At 34.1% G+C, this 24,935-nt stretch overlaps 4 protein-coding genes and 2 non-coding genes across 7 annotated transcripts; 3 read left to right on the top strand and 3 right to left on the bottom strand.

The window, feature by feature from the left end:
* Nucleotides 1-2,688: 2,688 nt before the first annotated feature.
* LOC125869383 (uncharacterized) lies at nucleotides 2,689-4,665 on the top strand. The gene is made up of 3 exons (XM_049549963.1): nucleotides 2,689-2,988; nucleotides 3,237-3,988; nucleotides 4,278-4,665. Exons 1-3 carry the CDS (start codon nucleotides 2,689-2,691, stop codon nucleotides 4,663-4,665), a joined length of 1,440 nt encoding a protein of 479 aa, XP_049405920.1.
* Nucleotides 4,666-11,763: 7,098 nt separating this feature from the next.
* Nucleotides 11,764-13,915, top strand: LOC125869022 (thiamine pathway transporter THI73-like; the record flags this gene model as incomplete). The annotated part of the gene is made up of 3 exons (XM_049549578.1): nucleotides 11,764-12,069; nucleotides 12,363-13,114; nucleotides 13,519-13,915. Coding segments are annotated over 3 exons (1,455 nt in total), but the record flags the coding sequence as incomplete, so codon positions are not given.
* Nucleotides 13,916-14,936: 1,021 nt separating this feature from the next.
* TRNAW-CCA (transfer RNA tryptophan (anticodon CCA)) lies at nucleotides 14,937-15,008 on the bottom strand. Its single transcript has one exon. It is a non-coding gene; the product is annotated as a tRNA-Trp (tRNA).
* Nucleotides 15,009-16,285: 1,277 nt separating this feature from the next.
* Nucleotides 16,286-20,044, top strand: LOC125867637 (uncharacterized). The gene is made up of 5 exons (XM_049548195.1): nucleotides 16,286-16,420; nucleotides 16,509-16,582; nucleotides 18,187-18,322; nucleotides 18,443-18,865; nucleotides 19,675-20,044. Exons 1-5 carry the CDS (start codon nucleotides 16,316-16,318, stop codon nucleotides 19,951-19,953), a joined length of 1,017 nt encoding a protein of 338 aa, XP_049404152.1. The 5' UTR covers nucleotides 16,286-16,315; the 3' UTR covers nucleotides 19,954-20,044.
* Nucleotides 20,045-20,580: 536 nt separating this feature from the next.
* On the bottom strand, nucleotides 20,581-24,171 carry LOC125867912 (annexin Gh1-like). 2 transcript variants are annotated; one of them, XM_049548498.1, is made up of 5 exons: nucleotides 24,096-24,171; nucleotides 22,502-22,647; nucleotides 21,822-22,040; nucleotides 21,554-21,766; nucleotides 20,581-20,982 (listed from the first exon to the last, which is right to left on the bottom strand). In XM_049548498.1, exons 1-5 carry the CDS (start codon nucleotides 24,169-24,171, stop codon nucleotides 20,686-20,688), a joined length of 951 nt encoding a protein of 316 aa, XP_049404455.1. In that variant the 3' UTR covers nucleotides 20,581-20,685. The 2 variants fall into 2 exon arrangements, with proteins under 2 accessions (XP_049404455.1, XP_049404457.1); XM_049548500.1 differs by lacking the exon at nucleotides 24,096-24,171 and having other exon boundaries at nucleotides 22,513-22,642.
* Nucleotides 24,172-24,680: 509 nt separating this feature from the next.
* On the bottom strand, nucleotides 24,681-24,753 carry TRNAR-ACG (transfer RNA arginine (anticodon ACG)). Its single transcript has one exon. It is a non-coding gene; the product is annotated as a tRNA-Arg (tRNA).
* Between the last annotated feature and the right edge of the window lie 182 nt (nucleotides 24,754-24,935).

Here is a 24,935-nt window from a genome sequence, read left to right as displayed (position 1 = left end):
AAAAGGGATTTAACAAACCATATGCTTCGGTAAACCGACAACAAATAATCTAACATATAAGATCACAACAAGATAGAACTTAAATCATTGAGCACTAAAAAAAAATAAGAATTTCAAGCAGACATGTTTTATCTCAAATTTAAGAACAATACTAAGTCTAACAGAAATCACGAAAAGAAATTTTTTTGCACAATGTGAAAGCTAGTTTAATTAAGACAAGAAAAATTCTAAAGACTATTATCAAGTTTGATCCAAGAGACCTTAGTTGCCGGTTAATGCTATATTTTAACCGTATATTTAAAACAAGGGAATGGTTAGAGGTATGTTAAAGCACTTTATTCAAAGATCTGGAAAATAACTTCAAGGAGAGGAATACATTCTTATTTTTGGAGCTCAAATAAGAACTTTAGCCTTTTGTCATTAAAACCGAAAGATAACAATGCTTCAGTCTCATACAATCACATTTATCCAAGAAAAAAGGCCTAAAGAAGGTTGTTGTGCATTTTTTTATTTTTTTATTTTTTAAAAAGGATGCTCTAACATACTGTAATCATTTATTAAAAATGAAATCTCTAGTATAACACTTTCTTCCTTCTAATCTTTTAATAAATTTTATCATGAATTCCCAGGAATGTATCGTATTGATAGTGAAGTTTTACGTGATTTAAAAAAAAAGAAGATAAAACATAACACTAACTATCACCCATCCTTGGAGTATGACATTTAGTTAATAACGGATGAAAATACTTGCCAAAGATCCCTCAATAATAGATCTAAGCATAGAGGTATTTGTTCTTGAGTATACATACAGAATTGACCATGATATGAAATAGATAAATTTATATATATAACTACCACACTACAACCAAAACATGCACATTAACTACATATCACAAATATTAGACTAATGAACATGAATATTCAAACAAGAGAAGCTGATAAGTTAGGAGGCAAAGGGAAAAGCTAATTACATCCACATATCTCATCTTTTTTATGAAACATAAAATTGATAAGATTGTAATAGCAATAATTATTGTATTGGCAGTAAGAAAAAATCTATTGCAGGTGCATGATGTGCTATACTTTAAACAAAAGTATCAATGTTTATATGTAAAGTGGAAAGGAAAGGAGCGTGAAACTATTCTTTTATTATCAAATTATCCGACACATAAATTCAGGCTCTTAAATACTTTAAATGAAGGCAACAAAACTAAGTAAGAGACAAAGTTGATAATCCGGCATCAAACAAGTCGGTAAATATTGCAAACTATTAACTAAAAAAAACACAAAGATAGCATCAACCAAAACAGAGGCATCAGAATCGTTTGGTCGCTGTTGTTGTTGTATTGTGTGGGAATGGGCTGCTGATAAGGTTGGGAATGGGCCTGGGTTAGCGGAAAATAGAAGGGGAATTGATTTGGGCTGCTGAAAAGAGGTAAAAAAAAAAAAAGGGCCCAAAATTGGTCAACAAATTAGAGATAAGGTATGGAATTGGCTAAAATTGTAACTAGCCATGTGAATTAACAATCTAACCCAATAAGGTTCAAAACGTAGCCAAATTGAATTGATTAGCGAATTCGGCCAAAATTTAAATAAGACGAGCTTATATAAATTAATCAAGGAGCTTCTTAATTTTAACGAAATAAAATAATTAAATCGATTATAAAATAATTAATTTAATTACAAACTAATTAACTCAAAATTATAACTATAATTTAAACTAAATTAAATTAATAAAATATTTAACTAAAATGTAAAATCTTTTGTGATGGTTTTCAAATATTCTTAAAATATACATAATTATATAAAACACATATATTATTTAAAAATTATAAAAATAACACAACTATTTAAAATAACTTGCAAACTATATTATTTTTCTTTTGAGATTTTATAAAACTAATTTTTTTATTCGTTCGAGACTGAAGAAGCTCAGTAATTAATCTATAATGTGGAGGTTCAAAATTGGGTGTCAACAATGATGAATATAGCCTACTCATACTATTTCAGATTGAGACGTAGTTATTATTGTAAGTTAATTAAGTTCGTAAATAATAGATAGGGAGAAAGGTAAAACAATAAATTTTGGTGAAATTGTAAAATTTCAATTAAGTGATATATGTAGGGATATTCTTGAAAATGGAATTTCAAATATTTCTTTCCCAAAGTACTTTGTATTATTTTATTTATGCTTTCACTTTATTGAGAGTGATGATTCCTTTTTTAAAAAAAAATAAAATTCTATTTATTAGTAAAGCATATAAAAAGGCCAATTATGTAAAGCATATATAGTTGTAGAAGCCATGTTGAAAATAATAAAGAAGAGAATGAGTAATAAACAATGACAAAATAATACGATAATTGAAGCAACGAAAACAACAAGGCGTTAATTATAATATTTTAATCCGTTCAGCAAAGCCAAATTTGCATTTAGATTATCGATTACGATTAAATTTTGAACATTCTTTTTATTTATGATTTTGTGTAAACAGGAAAGTAAGACGACTAATAGTTGAAATATCTTAAATTAGAAAATGTTCAGTAGTTGTCTATGGCCTTTACTATAATACTTATATTTATAGTTCCAATAACTTTTTCTCTAGTTCCTCACATATATCTATGTGCATGTACTAAATGTAAACATTGAATTTCAAAACAAAAAAAAAGGGTTTGCTAATTGAGATATTAATGGTGATGATGAAGTGCAAGAACAACTTGACACTTATATTGATAAATTTTGCTGCTATAATGGAAATGGCTGATGAAAGTCTGTTACCTGGAGTTTACAAAGAAGTTGGCAAGGACTTGAACATTGATCCTGCTGGTCTTGGCTCACTTAGTCTCTACAGATCATTAGTTCAATGTCTTTGTTACCCTCTTGCTGCATTCCTTGCTGCTCGTCATAATCGTGCTAATGTCATTGTTCTCGGTGCTTTCCTTTGGTCCGGTGCCACTTTCCTTGTTGCCATCTCCTCTACCTTTGCTGAGGTCTCTGCTTCATTCCTCTGTAGATGGTGTTTCTTTCTCTATATACTACTTTCGACTGTTTTTTTTTGAGCTGAGGGTCTATCTGGAACAGACTCTCTACCTCTAAGGTAGTGGTAAGGTCTGCATACACTTGGATACTAGAAACTTTGGTTTTGTGTTATTTGTCTTGTTCTTAATGTTGTCTCTTGTATATTAGTAGGAGCTAATGAGAAGAATGAAAGTGTTATCTTGTTGATGTTGTTTAACAGATAGCAATTTCGAGAGGATTGAATGGAATTGGACTTGCAATTGTCACACCAGCAATCCTATCTTTAGTTGCTGATTCAACTGATGATACTAATCGCGGTACAGCTTTTGGATGGTTAGCACTAACAGGGAGTTTTGGTGCAATTGTTGGTGGGACTATGTCTGTGCTGATTGCTGAAACATCATTCATGGGAATCCCGGGCTGGAGAATCTCCTTTCATCTGGTTGGTATTATAAGTGTTTTTGTTGGTGTTTTAGTCCTTCTCTTCGCGAAAGATCCCCGCTTTCTTGACAGAGATGTCAATGCAAATGATCAGCCTTCCCAGGAACCGTTTCAAGAACAAGTGAGAGAATTGTTAAAAGAAGCAAAAGCAGTTATCAAAGTACCTTCCTTCAAGATAATTGTTGCACAAGGGGTTTTCGGGTCATTCCATGGGACATCACTAAGATTTACCACTATGTGGCTGGAACTTGTTGGATTCTCTCACAAGACGACAGCACTCATCTCGACTTTCTTTGTAGTTTCTATGTCAATTGGTGCGGTTTTTGGAGGATTCATTGGGGATGTCTGGGCCAAACACTTGCCTAATTCTGGTAGGATCATCGTCTCTCAGATAAGCACTGGTTCAGCTATTCCCTTAGCTGCAATTCTGCTGCTGCTATTGCCTAATGATCCTAAAACAGCTTTTTTGCATGGTTTATTCCTGTTTATATTGGGATTTTGCACATCATGGACCAGTCCAGCAACAAACAGGTATATCTACTCTGAACCAATATATTATCATGTTGTTTTGTTACTATCTGTTGTTTTTGTCATTAACTATTGCTTCTTGTACTTTCATTACTTCTTCTTCTGTACTGCTTTGAATTGTTTTTTCTTGAGTCGAGGGTCTATTGCAAACAATTTCTCTTTCTCTGAGGTAGAGATAAGATTTGTGTACAGTCAACCCTTCCCAGACCCCACTTTGTGAAACTGCACTGTGTATGTTGTTTGTTATTATGTTAGGTACATTCACAAAGCTCAAAATGCCTTTTTAATGTAGTCCAATATTTGCTGAGATAGTTCCTGAGAGAGCTCGAACAAGCATTTATGCTCTGGATCGATGTTTCGAGACCTTGTTAGCATCATTTGCTCCTCTGCTAGTTGGTTCTTTAGCTCAACAAGTTTTCGGTTATAAGCCAATCCCTGAGGGATCTTCAAGTTCAGGGGAAATCGAAACAGATAGACAAAATGCTGCATCACTTGCCAAAGCAATGTACACTGCAATAGGCATTCCAATGGTCATTTGTTGCTCTATCTACTCCTTCCTGTATTTCACATATCCACGAGATAGGGATCGTGTCCTGTTGCAACAGATTGATGAATCGCGCAATCTTCCATATGAAGAACAACAGCCCTTACTCGAGCACAGACTTCTTTCAGTAAATTAGTTGTGAAATTCAGTAGTTAAAAGTTTTGTGAAAGAAGCAAAACTTATGATGAATATTCTCTAAATACTTACTCGCAACAGATGTTTACGTCAAATCATATATATTGAGTGCGGTTAAATTTATTAACTTTAGTAATTTCATGTGATAGGAGAAGCTATTTTCTTGCATGATCAATAGGTTATTGACCAAGAAATATGAGTTTTACCTAACCTAAACCTAATTACAGAAATATATTAATTAAAACTAACCAAGAAATATGAGTTTTACCTTTATTTTTTTGAATTTCTTAGTAAAAATCTTGACTTTATTGTTGGTACCTACTGTGTAGTTGCTGACATAATTCTATTTAAATTTATGTCATTATAATTCTTTTTATATAAATTTTAAATATGTATAAAAAATTAAATTTAAAATTAAATATCTTGATAAATGGAGTAAATAAAAGGACCTCAATATAATGGAGAAAAAAACAAAGAAAATAAAATCCATTTGAAAACAATCCAAAATCTTCTAGGTCCTTGTGTATCCTCATCGTCTAGTATTCAACGCTTTTTTGGGAAACTTGATAAAAAATTTTATTACTCCTCTTAATTGTCACAATTTTATTTGGCACACACAAAATAATGATTGGTTTAAGTATTTTATCAAATGGGTAATGTTAAATGGCCAGAAAATTTGATCAGAAATTTTAAAAAAAGTTATAATATTTTTTTTATTTTTAAATAAACTGATCTTTTTTTCATCTTTTAGTTAAAATATATTAAAGTTAAAAGGAAAAAAATGTTCAAAAAGGTAAAATATCATTTGGCCAAATTTTCTGGCCAAAAGGATTATTCCTTACCAAATTATCTCTTATTAAATGATGTCTTGGAAAATAAGTATTTAATACTAAGGATATACCATGAAAAAAATTATTCCCTCCGTCCTTAATTACTTGTCCACTTTTTCTTTTTTAGTTGTCCCTAATTACTTGTCAATTTTGATAAATTAAGAAAGAACATTTTTTTTACCTATTATACCCCTAATTAATTACTTTGAAAAAGATAGAACTTGTTGAAAATCTTAAATTTTTAATTCATCCACTTCATAATTAAAAGCCCTTCTCAAGAACCGAAACAGGATGGATCCTTCGTTAATCGCAAAGGATCGTAGTACGAGCCAAGTTACCAACAGTGTATCCAATTTTATTTTAATGATAAATTTAGTAATGTGATTTTATTGATATAAAGGTTTAAGTTGAATGATTTTACTGATATAAAATAAAGTTTAATGACTTTACTAGATAAACTATCAAAGTTAAGTGACCTTTTAAACTATCAACTTAGTAATTAGGGATAGAAGGAGTATTGTATTTTTTTGATATGTCACAAGTGACAAACAAAAATAAAATTTTATTTTCGAAATAAATGACAAATAAAAGTGAACAATTAGTACATTACTATTATTATTTTTTATAGGAAATTTGATTTGGTCCCACATATGCATGGAATTTTATTTAATTAATTAATTTCGGCTAGTTTTGGGCAGTGAACGTGTCTCCCGTTGTACATACAAGAATTCTAAATTATATCTAATATATAATCTTTAAAAAGTCTAGAGTGTTGTCTCCGAGTTATTTAATTCCAATTCCGTTGGTGTAAATCATCAATTTTATCAGTAATTATTTGTCATAAATTTAATTTGTATACTCAAATTAGGACATATTTTGAACGAGCTTCATATTAGACATTTTTTACTCAAATATGTATTTTCAAGAATTCAATGTGAAGTTATGTTAATCTTATAAAATTATGGTACCTTCTTTAATTATAAACATCAAATCAAACACATAAAAACCTTTTTTTTTACAAAATTTAAGCTAAAAGTATCAGGAGATGCAGTAGTTTAAATATGTAAATGAAAGAAGTTGAACTACGGAAAAAGATAAATTATTATAGTCAAACGCGTCCTTAATATATTTAAGGGAAAAAGACTCAAATATGCCATCAAATTTTGAAAAAAAAGGCTCATTTATGTCATTATTTGTTAACTGAAAACAATTTCGATTTTGAATCTCTCTAACTGCATTAAATAAGAGTAAATTTTGTCCACTTGTGGTTGTAGGGGACGAGCAAGTGTCTTCAACAAAAAAATATACTGTTTATGTGAAGATATGACACCTGAGCCTAACTCAACCCCAAAAGCTAGCTCATGAGGGGAAGTTTGTCCAAGTCCATATAAGGATATCAAATTCACATCCCTCTACCGATGTGAACTTCTTAACAGTTTATATATGGTTAAAATTATTTTTTATGTATATATATAGTAGATGTTGAACTCCTTTAACTTTATCCTACCAAAATTTTGGCCGAAGTTACCAATAATTGTTAGGTTAAATCAGCCGAAAAATATTTTTACGCAGTGTGATATTATCTGCATTAAATTAAGTTTTATCTGTTTTTCCTCAAAGGATAGAGTATTCAACACCTCATACTAACTTATTTTTTTTCAGCTTCTAATGTGGTGTTTTGTTGACACAACAAACAATTATGTTTGGAAAGCCCTTGGAATGATCTTTCCAATGCCGCCAAGTTTGCTCGATTCTGAGTTCGTATGAGCGAGTTATGCCCTTTGAAAGTTGGGCAGTTGGCAGGGAATCCATCCGGAAATTTTAAGGGCATTTTGGTCTTTTCCCTAGCCATTTCTTTTGGGGTTATATTGTTGTGTTAGGCTGATTTTTGGATCATTTTGGCCCCTTTTTAGAAGAGCGAGAGCTAGGGCTTGAGAGTGAAGAAGAGTAGAAGAGGAGAAGAAGAGGAGAAAGAGGAGATCAAGCAAGTTTCCGTCGTGGATATCGTCGGGGGTGATCCCCACTAGGTATGAGAGTTCTTAGTGTTGGGTTGATCATTTCCCCCACACACCAAACTCATTTTTATTATTGAGAAAAGATTGGATATGTTGTTGATGTTGTTGATTGTGTTGTTGAAGTTTTTGTTGGTTGTGGGATATGATTTGGTTGTGTGTTTGAGTTGAATCTATTGTATGTTGAGGGATTTTATGATCCTTAGTGTTTAGGGTTGAGTCCATTGAAGTTAGGGTGGTTTAGAGTTGGGAAAAAGAAGGAGAAAAGTAAGATTTTCTGGGCAAGGGGCTGGCACGTCGCGCCTGCCAGCGCGCCCCAAAAGGGACTCTGAAGTCCAGCCTTTGGGGCCGCGCGCCTAGCAGAGCGCCAGCAGGTCCCTTCTGAGCTTCAAGGGCAGGCGCTCTGCGCCTTGCAGAGCGCCAAGGACGCCAAGTTCCCCCATTCTTTACACACTTTCTCATGCATGTTCCTTGGTATTGTACCTATGTTCTATAGTTGTTTTCAACACTCTAAGGTACATTTAGACATCCCGAACTCATCCATAAACATGGGATTATATACCTTGAATCCATAGTTCAATTCAAGGCAAGTTAGGATCGAAGTCAAGGCGAAGTTAGAGTCAAGTCAAGCAAAGTTAAGAAGTAAGTTCAAGCAAGTCGCTAAAGCTTTTCAAGAGTCGTTATTAAATGTTTTACCTTCGTTTTAAGATTCAAGTTTCAAGTCGAGTAAAGAGTATAGAGTTCAAGCCAAGTGAAGAGTCTCAAGTTTCAAGTTGAGTCAAGAGCATAAAGTCAAATCCATTTCTCAAAGGTTATTAGGGAACTATGTATTTCCCAAAGAAGTTTCTAAATGTTTGTTTACATTTGAGTAAGAAAGGAACATCGATTCCAAGAGAGCCTTTGGGCTAGATTTTGAGCAATTATCTCAACTAAAGAAAGATGTATTTAAAACACTTATGAGCTAAAGTATATTTTTGGGAGTAGTCTTGAGCACCGAGTTGGGGACACGAGTTCATAGTAACTCAGCTCTCCATAAGAACTATGCGGCCAACATGGGATTTTCTCGGGTCATACTTTTTAGATGATCACGAAAGTTAAGCTAGTGGATCCACTTAGTAAAGATAGCTTCCTATACCACGGCCAGGTATAGGATGGTCCTTGGGCAACGTGAGGTAAAACGTTGTATCACCACTAGGGCTCATGGTGGTGATTGTTGGTTAAAGAATCTCCCACTAAAGTTATATTACTTATATATAAGTAAAGTTGAGTTTGTTATTGTTTTATCATTAATGAGCTAAGTTGTTCACACTATTTTACAAGCTTTGTATATTGCATGTGTCTTATTTCTTTATATATTGAGTTCAGTTATTCATGAGTCGAACAGAGCCAAGGTAAGTGTTCTCTTGTACTCTTTTCAAGCTTAAGTTGTGGCTTAGCTTTCCATCTCGCATACTCGTACATTCAATGTACTGATGCCAGTTGGCCTGCATCTTATGACGATGCAGATACAGGTACCTCGGATCAGCATCCAGCACGCCGTTGATCCAGTTGAGCACTCCAGAGTCAGTGGTGAGCTTCCTTGCTTTTCGGAGGACTCGGTTGTTTTGTTCCCTTAGTTTTGTTTTATTAGGATGTTGCGGGGACTGTCCCAACATCCATCTCAGTATTATAGAGGCTTCATAGACAGTCAGTCAGTTAGTTTTGAGTCTCTCATCTATGTATATATATAAATATCCTATTTTGAGGTTCAAGTTGCCTTTGTGGCTAGATGTTATAAGTTAAGTTATTTTGTAACCTTGCGTTTGCATTGAGTTATTCTGTTGAGTTAGGTTTCCGCTGAGTTAAGAAAGCCAGGCCAAGGGTTCGCTTGGGGCCAAAAATGGTCTCCGGGTGCCGGTCCCGCCCAGGGTGTAGGCTCGGGGCGTGACAAACTTGGTATCAGAGAACAGAGTTCAAGAGTCCTAGGGAGTCTATGAAGCCGTGTCTGTAGAGTCCTAGTTATCGGTGTGAAGCGCGCCACATCTATAATTGGGAGGCAAGGACTTGAATATTGATCCTGCTGGTCTTGGTTCACTTAGTCTTTACAGATCATTAGTTCAATGTCTTTGTTACCCTCTTGCTGCATTTCTTGCTGCTTGTCATAATCGTGCCAATGTCATTGCTCTCGGTGCTTTCCTTTGGTTCCTTGTTGCCATCTCCTCTACCTTTGCTGAGGTCTCTGCTTCATTCCTCTGTAGATGATGTTTTTTTTCAAATAGTGTTGTATTTGTGGTTTGTTTGTGTAGTTGACATTACATGAAAATTCCGTTTATCTGTTGCGCCTTTCTGAAACAATGACAAGAAAGAAAGTGTTATCTTGTTGATGTTGTTTATCAGATAGCAATTTCGAGAGCATTGAATGGAATAGGACTTGCAATAGTCACACCAGCAATCCTATCTCTAGTTGCTGATTCAACTCATGATACTAATCACAGTACAGCTTTTGGATGGTTAGCACTAACAGGAAGTTTTGGTGCAATCGTTGGTGGGACTATGTCTGTGCTGATTGCTGAAACATCATTTATGGGAATTCCGGGATGGAAAATATCCTTTCACCTTGTTGGTATTATAAGTGTTCTTGTTGATCTTTTAGTCCATCTCTTCGCCAAAGATCCCCGTTTTCTTGACAAAATGCTGCCTCACTTGCCAAAGCAATGTACACTGCAATAGGCATTCCAATGGTCATTTGTTGCTCTATCTACTCCTTCCTGTATTTCACATATCCACGAGATAGGGATCGTGTCCTGTCGCAACAGATTGATGAAACGCCCAATCATCCATACGAAGAACAACAACCCTTACTCAAGCAGAGACTTCTTTCAGTAAATTAGTTGTGAAATTCAGTAGTTAAAGTTTTGTGAAAGAAGCAAAACTTGGAATGAGTATTTAGAATACATCAAATCATATAAATTGGTATAGTTAAGTGATTTAATGAGGTGAAAATCTATATTAATTAAGCATGATTAAAGTATGTTGTTATTATGTTAGCTACATTCACAAAGCTCAAAAATGGTGAATGAAAGGCAAATTAAAATGACTTTTTATGTTATTTTTTGCATTGATCATATATATATTTTTAGTGGCCAATCATAATTTATGTCGATTTCCATAGTTTTTTATTTTATACAATAACATTAACTACTGAATTAGCAATGAATAATTGATCATTTGTTCTACTCAAAAATGTGAATTATTTTTTAGTTGTATTTGCTTACTATTTTCAAATGGAATATGTAAGGAGTATGTCAAATTCTCTTAATTTTATCTTAATCTAGTTGTTTGTACCAACTATATAAGAGTAGAACTATATCAATGATTGAGGCTCTTGATAATAAACTAGCTTTTAGTGTAACAACTAAATGGTTCTTACATCTCGCGTCAGATGTTTACGTCAAATAACATAAATTTATTAAAATTAAGTGGTTTAATGAGTTACAAAACTATATTACTTAATTGATCATGATTAAGTGTTGAAAATTTAAATTGAAATCTTCTTGTTTATCACAATTGCAAATATTCTATTTAGATTTTAAACTACTTTAGACAAATCAAAATACACAAAAAAGTACTGGCAGATGACATTTTTTTGAAAAAAGTCAACGAATATACTAAATGCCCAACAATAAAATAATTAAGCTCGCTTTAATAATGGCAACTGCATCATAATTTTATGTTGAACCAAAACAACTACATCTACATCTACATTAATAATAAATCAAGTAGCCATATAGAGCATGTGAGCACATGTAAGTAATTATTTATTACATAATAAACGCTAAATTTGCAACTAGAGACATTTTAATTATTCATTCGTGGGTGACTATCTGAGATATTATCTCATAGATATCCAAACAAAGGACAAAAAGAACTCTAGGAAGAAACTTATCGATGCTCGAATATTGATTATCTGAATTTTCACTTTGTTTATTAGTGTAATATTTTTTGTTTAGCTCTAAAGCAGAGAAACAGAGCTTAACTTTATGAATACTCCAAATTCAAATAAAAAGATACTATCACTATTATCATTAATGAAAGTAGTTGATTCAATAAATATGATATACATAAACAATTTACGAAAAAAATAATAAATTAAAGATATAATGCTATATTTTCCTCATCACAATATCACTTTATTCTTTGCCTTTTTCTTACTTAGTTTTTTAGCTACATTTTAGAAGTTGAGTATCCAAATTGCATTAACTTTTTTGAATTCTCCAAATTGCTCCCATGAAGAAGTTAAGATCAGATAAGTTAACTCTTGTATTAGTGAATATTGCTGGTATAATGGAGAAAGCTGATGAAGCTTTGTTACCTAATGTTTATAAAGAAGTTGGCAAAGATTTGCATACTGATCCAACTGGTCTTGGTTCTCTTACTCTGTTTAGATCATTAGTTCAATGTCTTTGTTATCCATTAGCTGCCTATCTTTCTGCTCGTCATAACAGAGCTCACGTCATTGCTTTCGGTGCTTTTCTATGGTCTGCTGCAACTTTCCTTGTTGCCATCTCTTCCACCTTCACTCAGGTTATTTAATTTATGTCGCGTATATCATGTTGTTGTTACTGCTTATGTTTTCATATATATATGTTGTGTTTATGTTTGTCTTGAGTCGAGGGTCTATTAGTACAAAATAAGGGTTAGTTTTGTCCACTTATGGTTGTAGTGGCCGAGCTAGTAAGGGTCTTTGACAGAAAATTATACTGTTTATATATGGTAAAAAATATTTTTATGTATAGACAGTAGATTTTGACTTTTTCATGTGTTTACTTTTATCATACTACTTGAATTTAAGCAATCTGACAGATGTTGTTTAACAGATAGCAATTTCGAGAGGATTGAATGGAATAGGACTTGCAATAGTCACACCAGCAATCCAATCTTTAGTTGCTGATTCAACTCATGAAAGTAATCGCGGTACTGCTTTTGGATGGTTAGAACTAACATCAAGTTTTGGATCGATCGTTGGTGGGACTATGTCTGTGCTGATTGCCGAAACATCATTCATGGGAATCCCTGGATGGAGAATCTCCTTTCACCTGGTTGGTATTATAAGTGTTCTTGTTGGTTTTCTAGTCTATTTCTTTGCCAACGATCCACGATATCTTGGAAGTAAGGCTGACAAAGGAAAAGATCAGCTTCAAGTAAAACCATTTAAAGAAGTTAGTGAACTGCTAAAAGAAGCAAAAACAGTTATCAAAGTTCCTTCATTTCAAATACTTATCGCCCAAGGGGTTTCCGGGACGTTCCCCTGGTCAGCATTGTCATTTGCCACAATGTGGTTGGAGCTTATCGGATTCTCTCACAAGACAACAGCACTTCTCTGGACTTTGTTTCAAGTTTCTCAGTCGCTTGGCGCGTTGTTTGGAGGATTCATGGGGGATGTATTGGCTAAGCGCTTGCCTAATTCTGGTAGGGTTATACTCTCTCAGATTAGCACTGGATCAGCAATTCCTTTAGCTGCAATTCTGCTGCTGCTATTGCCTAATGATCCTAAAACAGCTACGCTGCACGGTTTAGTCTTGTTCATCATGGGATCAATCATATCATGGTGTGGTCCAGCAACAAACAAGTACGTCTCTTCTCATCACATATATCATTTGTTAGTACATTTCACAGATTTTTTTTTCATGATCGTTTTCCCCGTTCATGATCTCTAGTTCTATTACTAGCTCCCTCCATTTTAATCTGTTTGTCTGGTTTTGACTTGATACAGAGTTTAAGAAAGTAAAGAAGACTTTTGAAATCTTGTAGTCTTAAATTATAGATACGTAGAAGGTACTAAAATGTTCTTTAATTTTGTAGTCTTAAGCATGTCAGGTGGAAAAAGTTGTCAAAAAGAGAAAGATACATTCTTTCTGAAAGAAAAGTAAGACAAACAAATTGAAACGGAAGGAGTGCATCATACATGCTGTACATATTGGGTAGTTAAATTGAGGAATTCACTAAAATATTTCACCCTTGACATGTTTGTAGTTCAATATTTGCTGAGATAGTTCCTAAGAGAGCTCGAACAAGCATATATGCTCTGGATCGATCTTTTGAGACCATAATATCATCTTTTGCTCCATTGGTGGTTGGTATTCTAGCTCAACAAGTTTTTGGTTATAAGCCAATCGCGGAGGGATCAACAGGCACACAAGAAATTGAAACAGATAGACAAAATGCTGCATCACTTGCCAAGGCATTGTACACTGCAATAGGCATTCCAATGGTCATCTGTTGCTTCATCTATTCCTTCCTATATTGCACATATCCACAAGATAGGGATCACGTCCAGTTGCAGCTGATTGAAGAAACAGGGAACTCTCCATCCGAAGAACAACAGCCCTTACTTGAGAATGATGAACACGGAATTCTTTCAGCAATATAATGTAGTTAGTAACAAACTTACTTCTTGATATGTTGTTTGTATTATTGAAATGACATTGTCTTTGAAATCAAAAGAGAAAATAAAGGGAAAGTAACAAAATGAAACATGAATTTCAAGTGGAGACAGCGTTTTTTAAAGCACAAGGTTTGATTTCCTCAATCAACGCGATGAGATGTGAATGAGAGGAACCCCCTTCCTCGGTGGCATTCAGCAGTATCTCTGCCATCAATTTAACATTTGCTCGGATTTTCCATAGTAGTGGTAGATACAAGATTTCCAATTCGCTCAGGTGAACTTACCTAAGGGAAACTCAAGTGTCTGGATGCAGTATCTGCATCCAGACACAAAACAGTCCTCATCACTCGAGGACTGAAAGGTCAGGGGATTACAAGGAGTGGTAGTGATAGTGACTCTGAGGCCGTGGAAGGCGAAGATTCGAGCTATTTGTACCAATGCAAGATATATGGCTCATCATGCTGTATGGAAGGAGCACAACATACATGTGGTGCCATTGTTGTTCAAAGCATTAAAACAGAAGGAGGAGGCTAAACAAAGTATATTTTTGATTGAAACTCACAATTTAATAGTGTATTAGTGGAAATATGTGGTAACACGTCAAACTTAACACATGAGTAATTAAGTTGTAGAATAGTTAATAATTATAGTAATTTTGTGAATATTCACAAATAAAGAAATCAAAAGCGTAAATTTTTGTTGAGGTCAAAACCAATTATTTTGAATGTGAAACATCAAACTTGTGTTTGGACAAGTCGTAAGTTCAAATTAATGTTTAAACATGTAATGTACGATTGTGATTTCAAACTTCAGCTTCTCTGGAAAATATGAGTTGGAATTTCAATTTTTATTTAAAAAGTAAAATTTAACCGAGAAATTTATATTTTGTTTAAAAAAAAAAAAACTCAAAAAGTAACCATGCTTGTTGAAAAGATTGGAGTATATAATTTGAAAAAAAAGTGGAGAAAACACAAAAAGAATGGATCCGATTATAGAATCGGGGATTTGAACCCGACGTGAATCGAACACGCAACCTTCTGATCTGGAGTCAGACGCGCTACCATTGCGCCACGGATCCTGTTGGTTCTATTCAAGCAAGTAATTACGGATCCTGTTGGTTCTATTCAAGCAAGTAAATTACTATAATTAGAGGTTAAACAATTAAATTCATTTATAATGTCAAACCACGAGATTTTGAATAAAAAACAGAAATACTTTTTATTTTTAGAAGTTAAAAGATGAATGTTATTAATTTTTTTGTATTACTCAAAACTGTGTAATTTTATCCTTGTTAGGTCTTTTAAGATATTAGGCATTTGATGAAGGCTTAAATAAAAAAGTGATCAACATGAGTTGTGGTTTAGTGATGAAACAAATTCACCCTTTATTAGAGGCTCGAGTTTGAGTCCTGATATGGAGAAAATCATGTTGGAAGTGCCGTCTCCAAATGGACTTTGCAGTACGCGACTCAAATTTAATCGGAGTTCCAATACAAACTTTGGACATTGGCTGGAAAAAAAAAAGTCCTTGAGAATAAAAGAAGAAGAGGAAGAAACCAAAATATTAGCTTTCAAAATATTGTTTATAAATTACTGATTTAATATTTTTTTTTAAAAATCAAATTGATTAGTTAAATACAAATTGCTACTCTTTAAAAGGTACTTTTTCAATTAACACTTCTGAAAAACTATATTTTTCAAAATTACTATTCAAATTTATTTAAGGAATAAGAAACCAAAATATTAGCTTTCAAAATATTGTTTATAAATTACTGATTTAATATATTTTTTTGAAAATCAAATTGATTAGTTAAATACAAATTGCTACTCTTTAAAAGGTGCTTTTTCAATTAACACTTCTGACAAACTATATTTTTCAAAATTTATTTAAGGAATCATAAAATTACAATAATAAACACATGTAATAATTTAGATTAAGACTATAAAATTAAATCAACTTAATAATTAAGATCTAAATAATTAAAATTTAAACTTACATTACTTACAAATAAATAAGATCTTAAATCATAGTTATTTATTAAAATAGAAGAGTCAATTTTAGATTTTTCTTCTCGAAAAATTTGAGTACATGTAATAAGAAATTTCTTTCTATTTTAGTTTATGATCATTTTTAGAAAAAAAAAAATTGTCTCCACTTTACATGGATTCAACCACGTGTCAAAATTTTACATCCATGCAAAGGGCCCCACACAAAAAAATATTTGATCAACAACAAATTTAAAAACGTTACCAACAAATAAGCATTGAAAAAATAGAAAACATTCAGAAAAAAATAAAATCTTAAATAATTCATTCAAAATTCCAAACGAACCGACTCACAGAGTTGTTCTGTTAAAACTCGGTGGCCGTAAAAAAAAAAAAAACAATGGAGAAATCTACACCTGCACGGAATTCGAGAACATGCACGGCGGATCTGCTGAATTGGTCGTCAGAGGTTCCGCCGCCGCCGTCCGCTTATCGTTCTCGTCAGGTATTTTTTTAGCTATTTGCCGTTGTTTCGCCGGCGAGCGAGGTGTTGAGGGTTAATTTTGTCATTTTTGTTCTTTTTGTGGTTGCAGCCTTCTAATGGAATCGGTAAGGTGCTGTTTCCAGGAGATGTTACTGATGAGGAAGCGGAAAACTTGTATAAAAGGTGAGCGAAAAGAAGAAGCTTTTTGAATTGTTTTATTTTGTTTAAAATTCGAAAGGGTAAAAATGTTGTTAAATTATAAGAAATTGAACAAAAATGATCTCCTGTAATAGTTTGATTCAATAATGTTTTCTATATTAATAGTTTGGATAAAAAAATGTCCTCATTAATTCTTACCAAACAGAGTTATTTGGTACCGGTTGCTGGTGGGTGGAAGGTGACAATATCCTGTGAAATTAGTTGAGGTGCATGAAAGCTGGCCCAGAAATGTCCCTATGATCATTTTTTGAGCCAAACTATTGACGACATGAGCATTTTTAGACCAAACTATTAATGTTTGTTCAATTTCAAATACTTTAGGACATTTTTTATGCTTTTCTGTTTAATATTTGGTATTTGAACGAAATGAGCCTGAGAATGAATGAATAAATGAATAGAAAGAGGTATTATAGAGCACATGCTAACTAATTTGGAATTGAAGAGCGTAATAGATTTATTTATTGATTGATATTTCATTATTATTTGATTCTTTTAAAAATCTTTTTTCTTCTTGTATTGCATGTTAACTTAATATGTTCTATTGTGCAATGCTTCATTGTTCATTTCAAACTCCAGAGGTATTATATAGCCTGAAATCTCATATTTTCTCTTGTTTTAATGATAATTATGTTTCATATAGAAGTATTGTGTGCATTTAGTTTTGTTTTTTTTTCCAATTTTATTCCAGTATTCAGTAAAGATGATTTTAAATTATTTTTTTTGGTTATTTGCTGTTTCTTTTCCTAGTAAAGTAGATTGCCATTTTGGTTTAAATGTACGATAGAGTGGAGGCGTTATTTTCCGTTGCTTTTCCTTTTCATTGATCAGGATGTGCATGCCTCTCTATGATCTTTAATTTGGTTCGAATGCTTTTGTGTTTTTGATCTGTCCCACCATTTGTTGTATTTGTTATCAGTTTGACCTTTTTTTTTATCATTATTGAAAATGTAGATTTGATGCTGCTCACCATTGATAGGTTTTTGTAACATTCGATTCCTTAACTGATCAGCCATTTTGTATCCTACGATACCTTCGCATTAGAAGCATTGTTGATCATGCTGGGAAATGGAAGTAATTCCGTATAGTAGTAATTGATGTAATTAGGATGCTATTTTGTGGATGTCTGGTGTTAGAAATTACAGCCATAAGGATCGTATCAAGTTAATTAGCTCTTTATTGTATGGACTTGGAGGAAATATTTGTAGGTATAATGATGTAGGTGGAGGATTGCGGTAGGTTGATGACTAGCTTAAAGATAGTAATAATATCATTATAATGATAACCTACATCCAAGCTAAATGAAAGCCTAGTCTAAGCACTTCCACAGTTGACTGGTAATTGTTTTCTCACACGACTTGCGACTTGCGACTTGCGACTTGCGACTAGTGGAACCAAAAATACTAGAGAGTCATCAGGATTATGTTCCCGTGTTGTTGCAACTCATGTTCGTAGACAAAGAAGTTCCTATTGTTTGGAAAGAAAATGAAAAATTAAGTAACTGACATTAGCTTTGAATTTATGTACTCTTATTTCTAGCACTTATCCCTGTTGAAACTTGCTATCTTCAGGGGACCTTCTTCAGGGTATAAACTGAAGGAGATGAATGGCAGCAATATATTTTCTGCTGGTGGTAAGGATGTTGCATCAGAATCTGGACCTGTTAACGGTAATGCTAACATCAGGACATCTGTGCGGATTGTTCAGGTACCAGTTTCCTCTTACTTATGAAAACTTATTACCGCATCGGACTAGGAATACGAGCAGGCTACATAATTAGGAAATCAGTGAATAGCACTTTGATCGAATTATAAAATGCCATTGTAGCAAGGTGCAAATGGGAAAAGCCAGATTTCATTTGGTACTGAAGAAAAGATCTCCCAGAAGATGCCTATCACTCTAACAGAAGTAGAAAAGCAGGACGAGCTGAGTGGAGACCAAGAAAGCAAGATAGACAGGCTTTCATTAAGTACTGTAGAAAATATCTCCGAGGAAATGCCTGTCACTCTGACAGAAGTGGAAAAGCAACATGAGCTGAGTGGAAACCAAGAAAGCAAGATACATAGCAAGGTGAAGAAGCAGTTGTCGGAAGCAAAGAGCAAGGAACTTAGTGGAAGTAACATCTTTGGACCTCCCATAGAAGTTCCTCCAAGATCATCAACTATTGCACAGTCATTGCAGCCCAAAGAAAGCAAAGACATGGGTGATCCTGCTCCACGAGTTGTGCGCACATCTGTCAAGGTTTCTAATGTAAGTTGCTTACTGAGCCTTGTTTCTGTTTCAAATTTCTCGCTCCAGCCTTGACTGCACCACTCTCCCATCCCAACTCATCTTCTCAATCTCTTCCCACTATCTGCTTCCTCAAATAGAGTTGAGTATTAAATGTGATAATCTCGTGAAAATGATATTAGATGTAAGGAAAATCTTTTTTGGTTTTACCATAGTAAAATGCTTCAGGTAGATAAAGTTGACAAAGGAAAAACGCGTAATACATATATAGACACTGTAACTGACAGCTAAATACATTAACTTTGAGGATGCACATCTAGACATCTCAACACGTCTCCATTGTGTCACTTGAACACTCCAATTTACAAAATGATCATCTAAACACCTCCAAAATTTATGGGCTGCGTCAGCATCGGCTGTCCACGAGACACAGCGGGGACAAGTTGACGTGTCTACTAGATGTTCATTCTTAAAGTTGAAGTATGTAGTTGTCAATTCAGGCCAAATTAAGGTGTCTATGTATTATGCCAAAGATAAAGGTAGTGATCCAGCAATCTGTCAAATAACTTTGTGTTCCGGAGGAAAAAGAGTTGCAATACAGTAAGACGCCTTCTAATTAATGTGGAACTTGAAAAATTCTGTCGAAATGATTAATTTATTTATTTTTAGAAAAATACCACTGGACCTTAAGATTGATTTTGACTCTTAATGTCTCAAATGCTATCTTGAGTTGTGGATTTAATGTTTAGAGTTGGCATTTTACTCGTCTTATTTTCCGTGTTTTGCCATTTTAACTACTATGGATCTCATTTCTCTTGTGCATTGTACAGCCTTCTGGTGGTCAAAGTAGTATCTTGTTTGGCGGTGAGCCTGTTGTGGAGCCAGTAAAGAAAATACATAACCAGAAAGTTGCAGAGTTGAACGGCAATGGCATTTTCAAGGGAGACACTGTCACTCCTCCTGGATCTTCAGAAAAGTCACTGAGCAGGTCTAAGCTGAGAGAAATGAGTGGTAGCGGTATATTCTCCGATGGTAAAGCTGAATCCAGAGTTTGCTATGGTGGCGTACGTAAACCACCAGGCGGAGAGAGCAGCATCAGATTATTTTAAGTAAACGATCACATCATACTGCGCGATACTTATGTTAAACCTGTAAATGCAAAAACTTCAGCTGCTTCTGTCTAGTGAGGACCTTCTCATACTCAATGTGGTTTAGGAATGAGGATTGTAAATTTTAAAGTATCTTATAAACAATATTTTTACACCCTCATTTGATTCAAAATACAGGACTATTATCCTACTGGAGTACTACTTTTCTGGATAGTATACATTATAGTTGCTTGACTAGTATTATCAGAAGTGGACCCACGTGGAAGGATGGGTTGCACGTGCACTCATTAACTTCGGAAAAAATTATGTATGTATACAAGAATTGAGGAATTGTTGTTACTCCCTTCAGACAACTTTACTTGTCGTTCTTACTGAAAATAGATAGTTCGAGATATAACTGAGTACATTTTTCCTATTTTGCCCTTGGTAATAATTATTCTTGGAAGTAATAAACATTGACTAATTAGCACAGAAAACCTAAGTGAAGAGTACAAGATATTAACGTTTTAAATGATTAAAGATGGAGTAATAAATAAGAATATGAAAGTCAAAAGACATAGTTTCTTAAGGGACGTGTTAAACTAAAAATGTGACAAGTAAAATGGTTTGGAGTATTATGTGAAAACAAGAAGCTAACTCTTATGGGACATATGCCACACATTCTTGAACTAAAACTCAAAAACTGCAGAATTTAAGGAACACTTCTCATATCCTACAACATACTTGTATCATTCAAAGATTTCCATGGCCAATTAAGGCTAAAAGCATTTTCTCATAGTCTCCTGAAGTGTCATCAGAAATTGCACTCTCCAGAGTCACACTGTTCCTCTTGTAGTACTTCTCTTTGATGAGCTCCATATCGACTTCAGCTCGAGTGGCAACAACTCTAGTAAGAGACTCTTCGTCTGTGCCAAACCCCTTCATTGCTAATCGAAGAACTTTCTCAAAGTACTTCTCGGGTTCCATCAAACACTTTATTGCTGATCTGAGTAAGGTCAAGTATTGATCCTTAGGATTGGCTCTCAAATCCTGCATAAGCCCAATGACTTGATAAAAAAAAGTTCATAATACTGATATCTGATAAAAGGGCAGTCTGGTGCATTAAGCTCCCGCTATACACAGGGTTTGCAGAAGGACCAGACTGCCAGGGTCTATGGTGCGTAACTTTACCCTGCATTTCTGCAAGAGGTTATTTCCATAGCTCAAACCCGTGGCCACGTGGTCACCAGTTAAGCCAAGGTTCCCCTTTTTTATTAAAAAATGGGTAGTTGTAGAGGGGTTCTACCTAAAATGCAGATATGAATCTTGTATAGAACTTCAAACTAGTAATTGCAAAAAGACCATTACAAGTCTTAAAAGAAGGGGCAGCCCGTGCACAAAGCATCTCTTGTTCAAGCAGGGTCCGGAGAAAGACCTGCACCCTAAGGAGATGTGATGTAGGCAGCCTACCTTGAAGCAATGATTCTATGGCTAGAACTAGTGACCCGGAAGTCACACAGAGACAACTTTACCGTTGCTCCAAGGCTCCCTTCCACAAAAAAAACACTAACAAGACTATAAGTAAGAAAATTTAAATGTTGAGTGGTGTTTTGAATTCTACCTTGTTGATGGCATTGCCAAATTTGTCATTGTACTGATTAAATGTTGCATTGAGCTGAGTTTTACTCCGAATCGAAAGAATTCTGATGAACTCCTCATCACTATAAGCCTTATCAGAGATCTTCTCATGTAGTATCTTTGCTTCATCACTTGCTAATTCCATGTTCACCTCTTCTCCCTCATATCTTAATGCAGTTACAAGAGAAACCAAAAGCTGTTTGGGTATTAGTTTACGAAATGGATGAAAAAGACACAACATGTGAAAGTACCTTACGAAAATCCCCTGTTGAGTGATCAGCAACATCTTCTTCAAGCGATTTCTTGTAACGAGCTTGGTAGTTCTGCCTCACCTTAAAGAGATCAACAGAAGACCTGGCACAAGCAATTTCCATGATAATGCAGTTGCTACCAGGCAGATGTTTGATAGCCTCGTTAGCCAAGCATGCATCGCGTTCAGCTGGAGCCATAGTCCACAAATGCACTATACGCTGTAACGCCATTTTGATTGCATTACAAACATATCGATGCAGGATTGGAGATGAGTGGATTCAAAATATGCTAAAAGAATGTCACATGTAGAAGTCGAACCCCAATATGTACACATAAAAAGGACTTTCACCTATACACAATACTACTCCCTCTGTTCCAATCTATGTGACATGCTTTCTATTTTAGTCCGTTCCAGAAAGAACTAAATTTGGAAACAACTAACTTTACACTTCCAATTTTACCCTTAATGAGAAGCTTTTATAACCACACAAATCTTATAGTATGTTTAACGTTACAAGTTTCAAAAGTCTTCAAATTTTTTTCTAAAACTCTGTTTACATTCAAACTATTCACATAAATTGGACTGGACGAGTATAGTTTTCTGACGAAGGGGATTCAATTGACCACCCTTTGGACGAGTATAATTAGTTTTAGTTTATAAGGAAGAATTGAAACGAACCTGAAAGTCACCTGATATTTCTCCATCCAAGTCTTGGAGAAGATCCTTTTCATAAGTTGCTTCATAAGTTTCTCTGATTAGCTTTCGTTGTGCTGCATTTCGATGACCCAAGATCTTAATAATACACGCTTCATCTGTTCCCCATCCTGCAAATGTTTCATCAACATAGCACACACTCAGACTAGGCAAATGTTGCGCCATGGACTCAATGTGTACATCTGAACCCAATATTTTTGCCAAAACGCGCGCACACATATATGTGTATGTGCATAAAATTACTAAATCTTTAACAAATATGAAATCTTGCAACTCATAATTGCAAAAGTTCATTCGTAATAATTCTAGAACTTTGATCCAAACTCTGTATTTGTGTTTAATAAATGGGAAAATTGTATATAATAACAAACTATTAATTTAAATTAAATGCTATAAATATAGTTTGATTTAATTGTACCTCATAGCAAACTGTTGCTATTTCACCTCTCTCCTGGTGAATCTCGCTCGCCACTCTCGTTCTCTCTCTTGCCTTTCTCGTTTTTTATACAAACGCAAGTGTATAAAGTGTGTTTGTGTTTGTATAAAGCGAGAGAAAATTGTATATATACATATATTTTCGTTCCCCTCTCCCAGATCTCGCTCGCCACTCTCCCAGATCTCGCTCTCTCACTCACCTCTCTCACTTTATACAAAAAAACGCAAATTGTATAAATGCGTTTGTGTTTGTATAAAGCGAGAGAAAATTGTATATATACATATATTTTCGTTCCCCTCTCTCCCCTCTCCCAGATCTCGCTCGCCACTCTCCCAGATCTCGCCTCTCTCACTTTATACAAAATCGCAAATGTATAAAATGCGTGAAAATTGTATATATACATATATTTTCGTTCCCCTCTCTCCCCTCTCCCAGATCTCGCTCGCTCACTCGCCTCTCTCGCTTTATACAATTGATCTTTTTGTATATGTATACCAAAGTAGATTATACAACTGCTTTCTTTTGTATATGTATAGCGAAATATACATATTTATATTTGCTATGGAGCGCAATTATGCAAACTTTGTTATAGCATACAAATATGAATTTTGTGTTTGCTATATGTGAAAGTTGCTCTTAATAAATCCATCAAATATGTATTAAGTATAAGCATTTGAGGTCGTCGTTCATCTAGAATCCCAAATTCATAAAGTTCAAATTCTAGATCCGTCTTTGTGGTCATACAACTACTAATTGGATAGAAAATCAAATCATAATTAATCTAGTGATGAATGATTACTTGAAAAACACAAATTAATCATAAAAGTGTAAAATGGATGCATGCTTCTCCATGCATAATATAATTTACATAATTAGAATAACCATTATAAAACAATTCACTACCAAAACAAAAATATATACAGGAATTAGCGACAGACAACTTCTGTTCATTAAACAACAAAAATCTTATTTAACGTGATTATAAAAAATAAATCATGTTAGCTACAACCTATTTAGGTAGATTAACGATGAATTTCATAACTAATTTCATAGTGATTAATTTTTTATTTTTTTTTATGAATATAGATCTGAATATATATGATGAAGGTAAAAGAGAGAGACCTACAAAAGCTTTCCTTAGTTGTTGAGAATCCTCAGCTGCAGAAGGAACCAATTCTGGAATTTTTAGACTTTCCATATTTTTCTCTTTATGATCTGTGATTTCAATCTTACTCATTCTTGTAATATGTATTTTTTGAATCCGATATAAGAGGAAAGACTATTTATATGTGTGTTTTCTTAATATCTGAATGTATAAAATTTGTTTTTATTTAGAAGTTATTAAATTATAATTTAATATATCAATAAAATATTTTTATAAAGTTGTATGGCGTTTGGGGATGATAATGGTTAGCGGTGGTTGATGAGGGTACTGTCGATTGAGGATGATGTTGGCTAGTGGTGTTGTGGGGTGTAGCTAGTACATAGTGATGATGGTTGACAGTAGTGATTGATGGTGATAGGTCATAATTATAATGGATGATAAGGATAGTTTATGATGTTGATTGGAGATATTCGATATATAATGATAATTGACAGTAGGTACGATGGTGATTATTGTAAATGGTGACTAACGATTATAGGTAATGGTAGTTGATAATGGCGGGCGAATAGAGAGAAACGGCATATAAACAAAAAAAAAACATGCGACTCCGCTGGGGATCGAACCCAGAATCTCTGGTTTCGTAGACCAGCGCCTTATCCATTGGGCCACGGAGTCATTGTTGATACAATTGAAGCAATTTATTCTTTTCAACATAACTTTAAAGTGATAAGAAAACATTTTCCAAAACTCATGTTTCATTGTTTGAAAATATTTTCAATATAGATACTATCATTGTCCACGAACCTTAATTGAGTGACCATCTAAGATATTATCTCCAAAATATTTCGTTAGTTTAC

Source organism: Solanum stenotomum, chromosome 6, assembly GCF_019186545.1.
Source record: "Solanum stenotomum isolate F172 chromosome 6, ASM1918654v1, whole genome shotgun sequence".
Taxonomy (NCBI): domain Eukaryota; kingdom Viridiplantae; phylum Streptophyta; class Magnoliopsida; order Solanales; family Solanaceae; genus Solanum; species Solanum stenotomum.
This window is presented reverse-complemented; position numbering and strand designations above follow the sequence as displayed.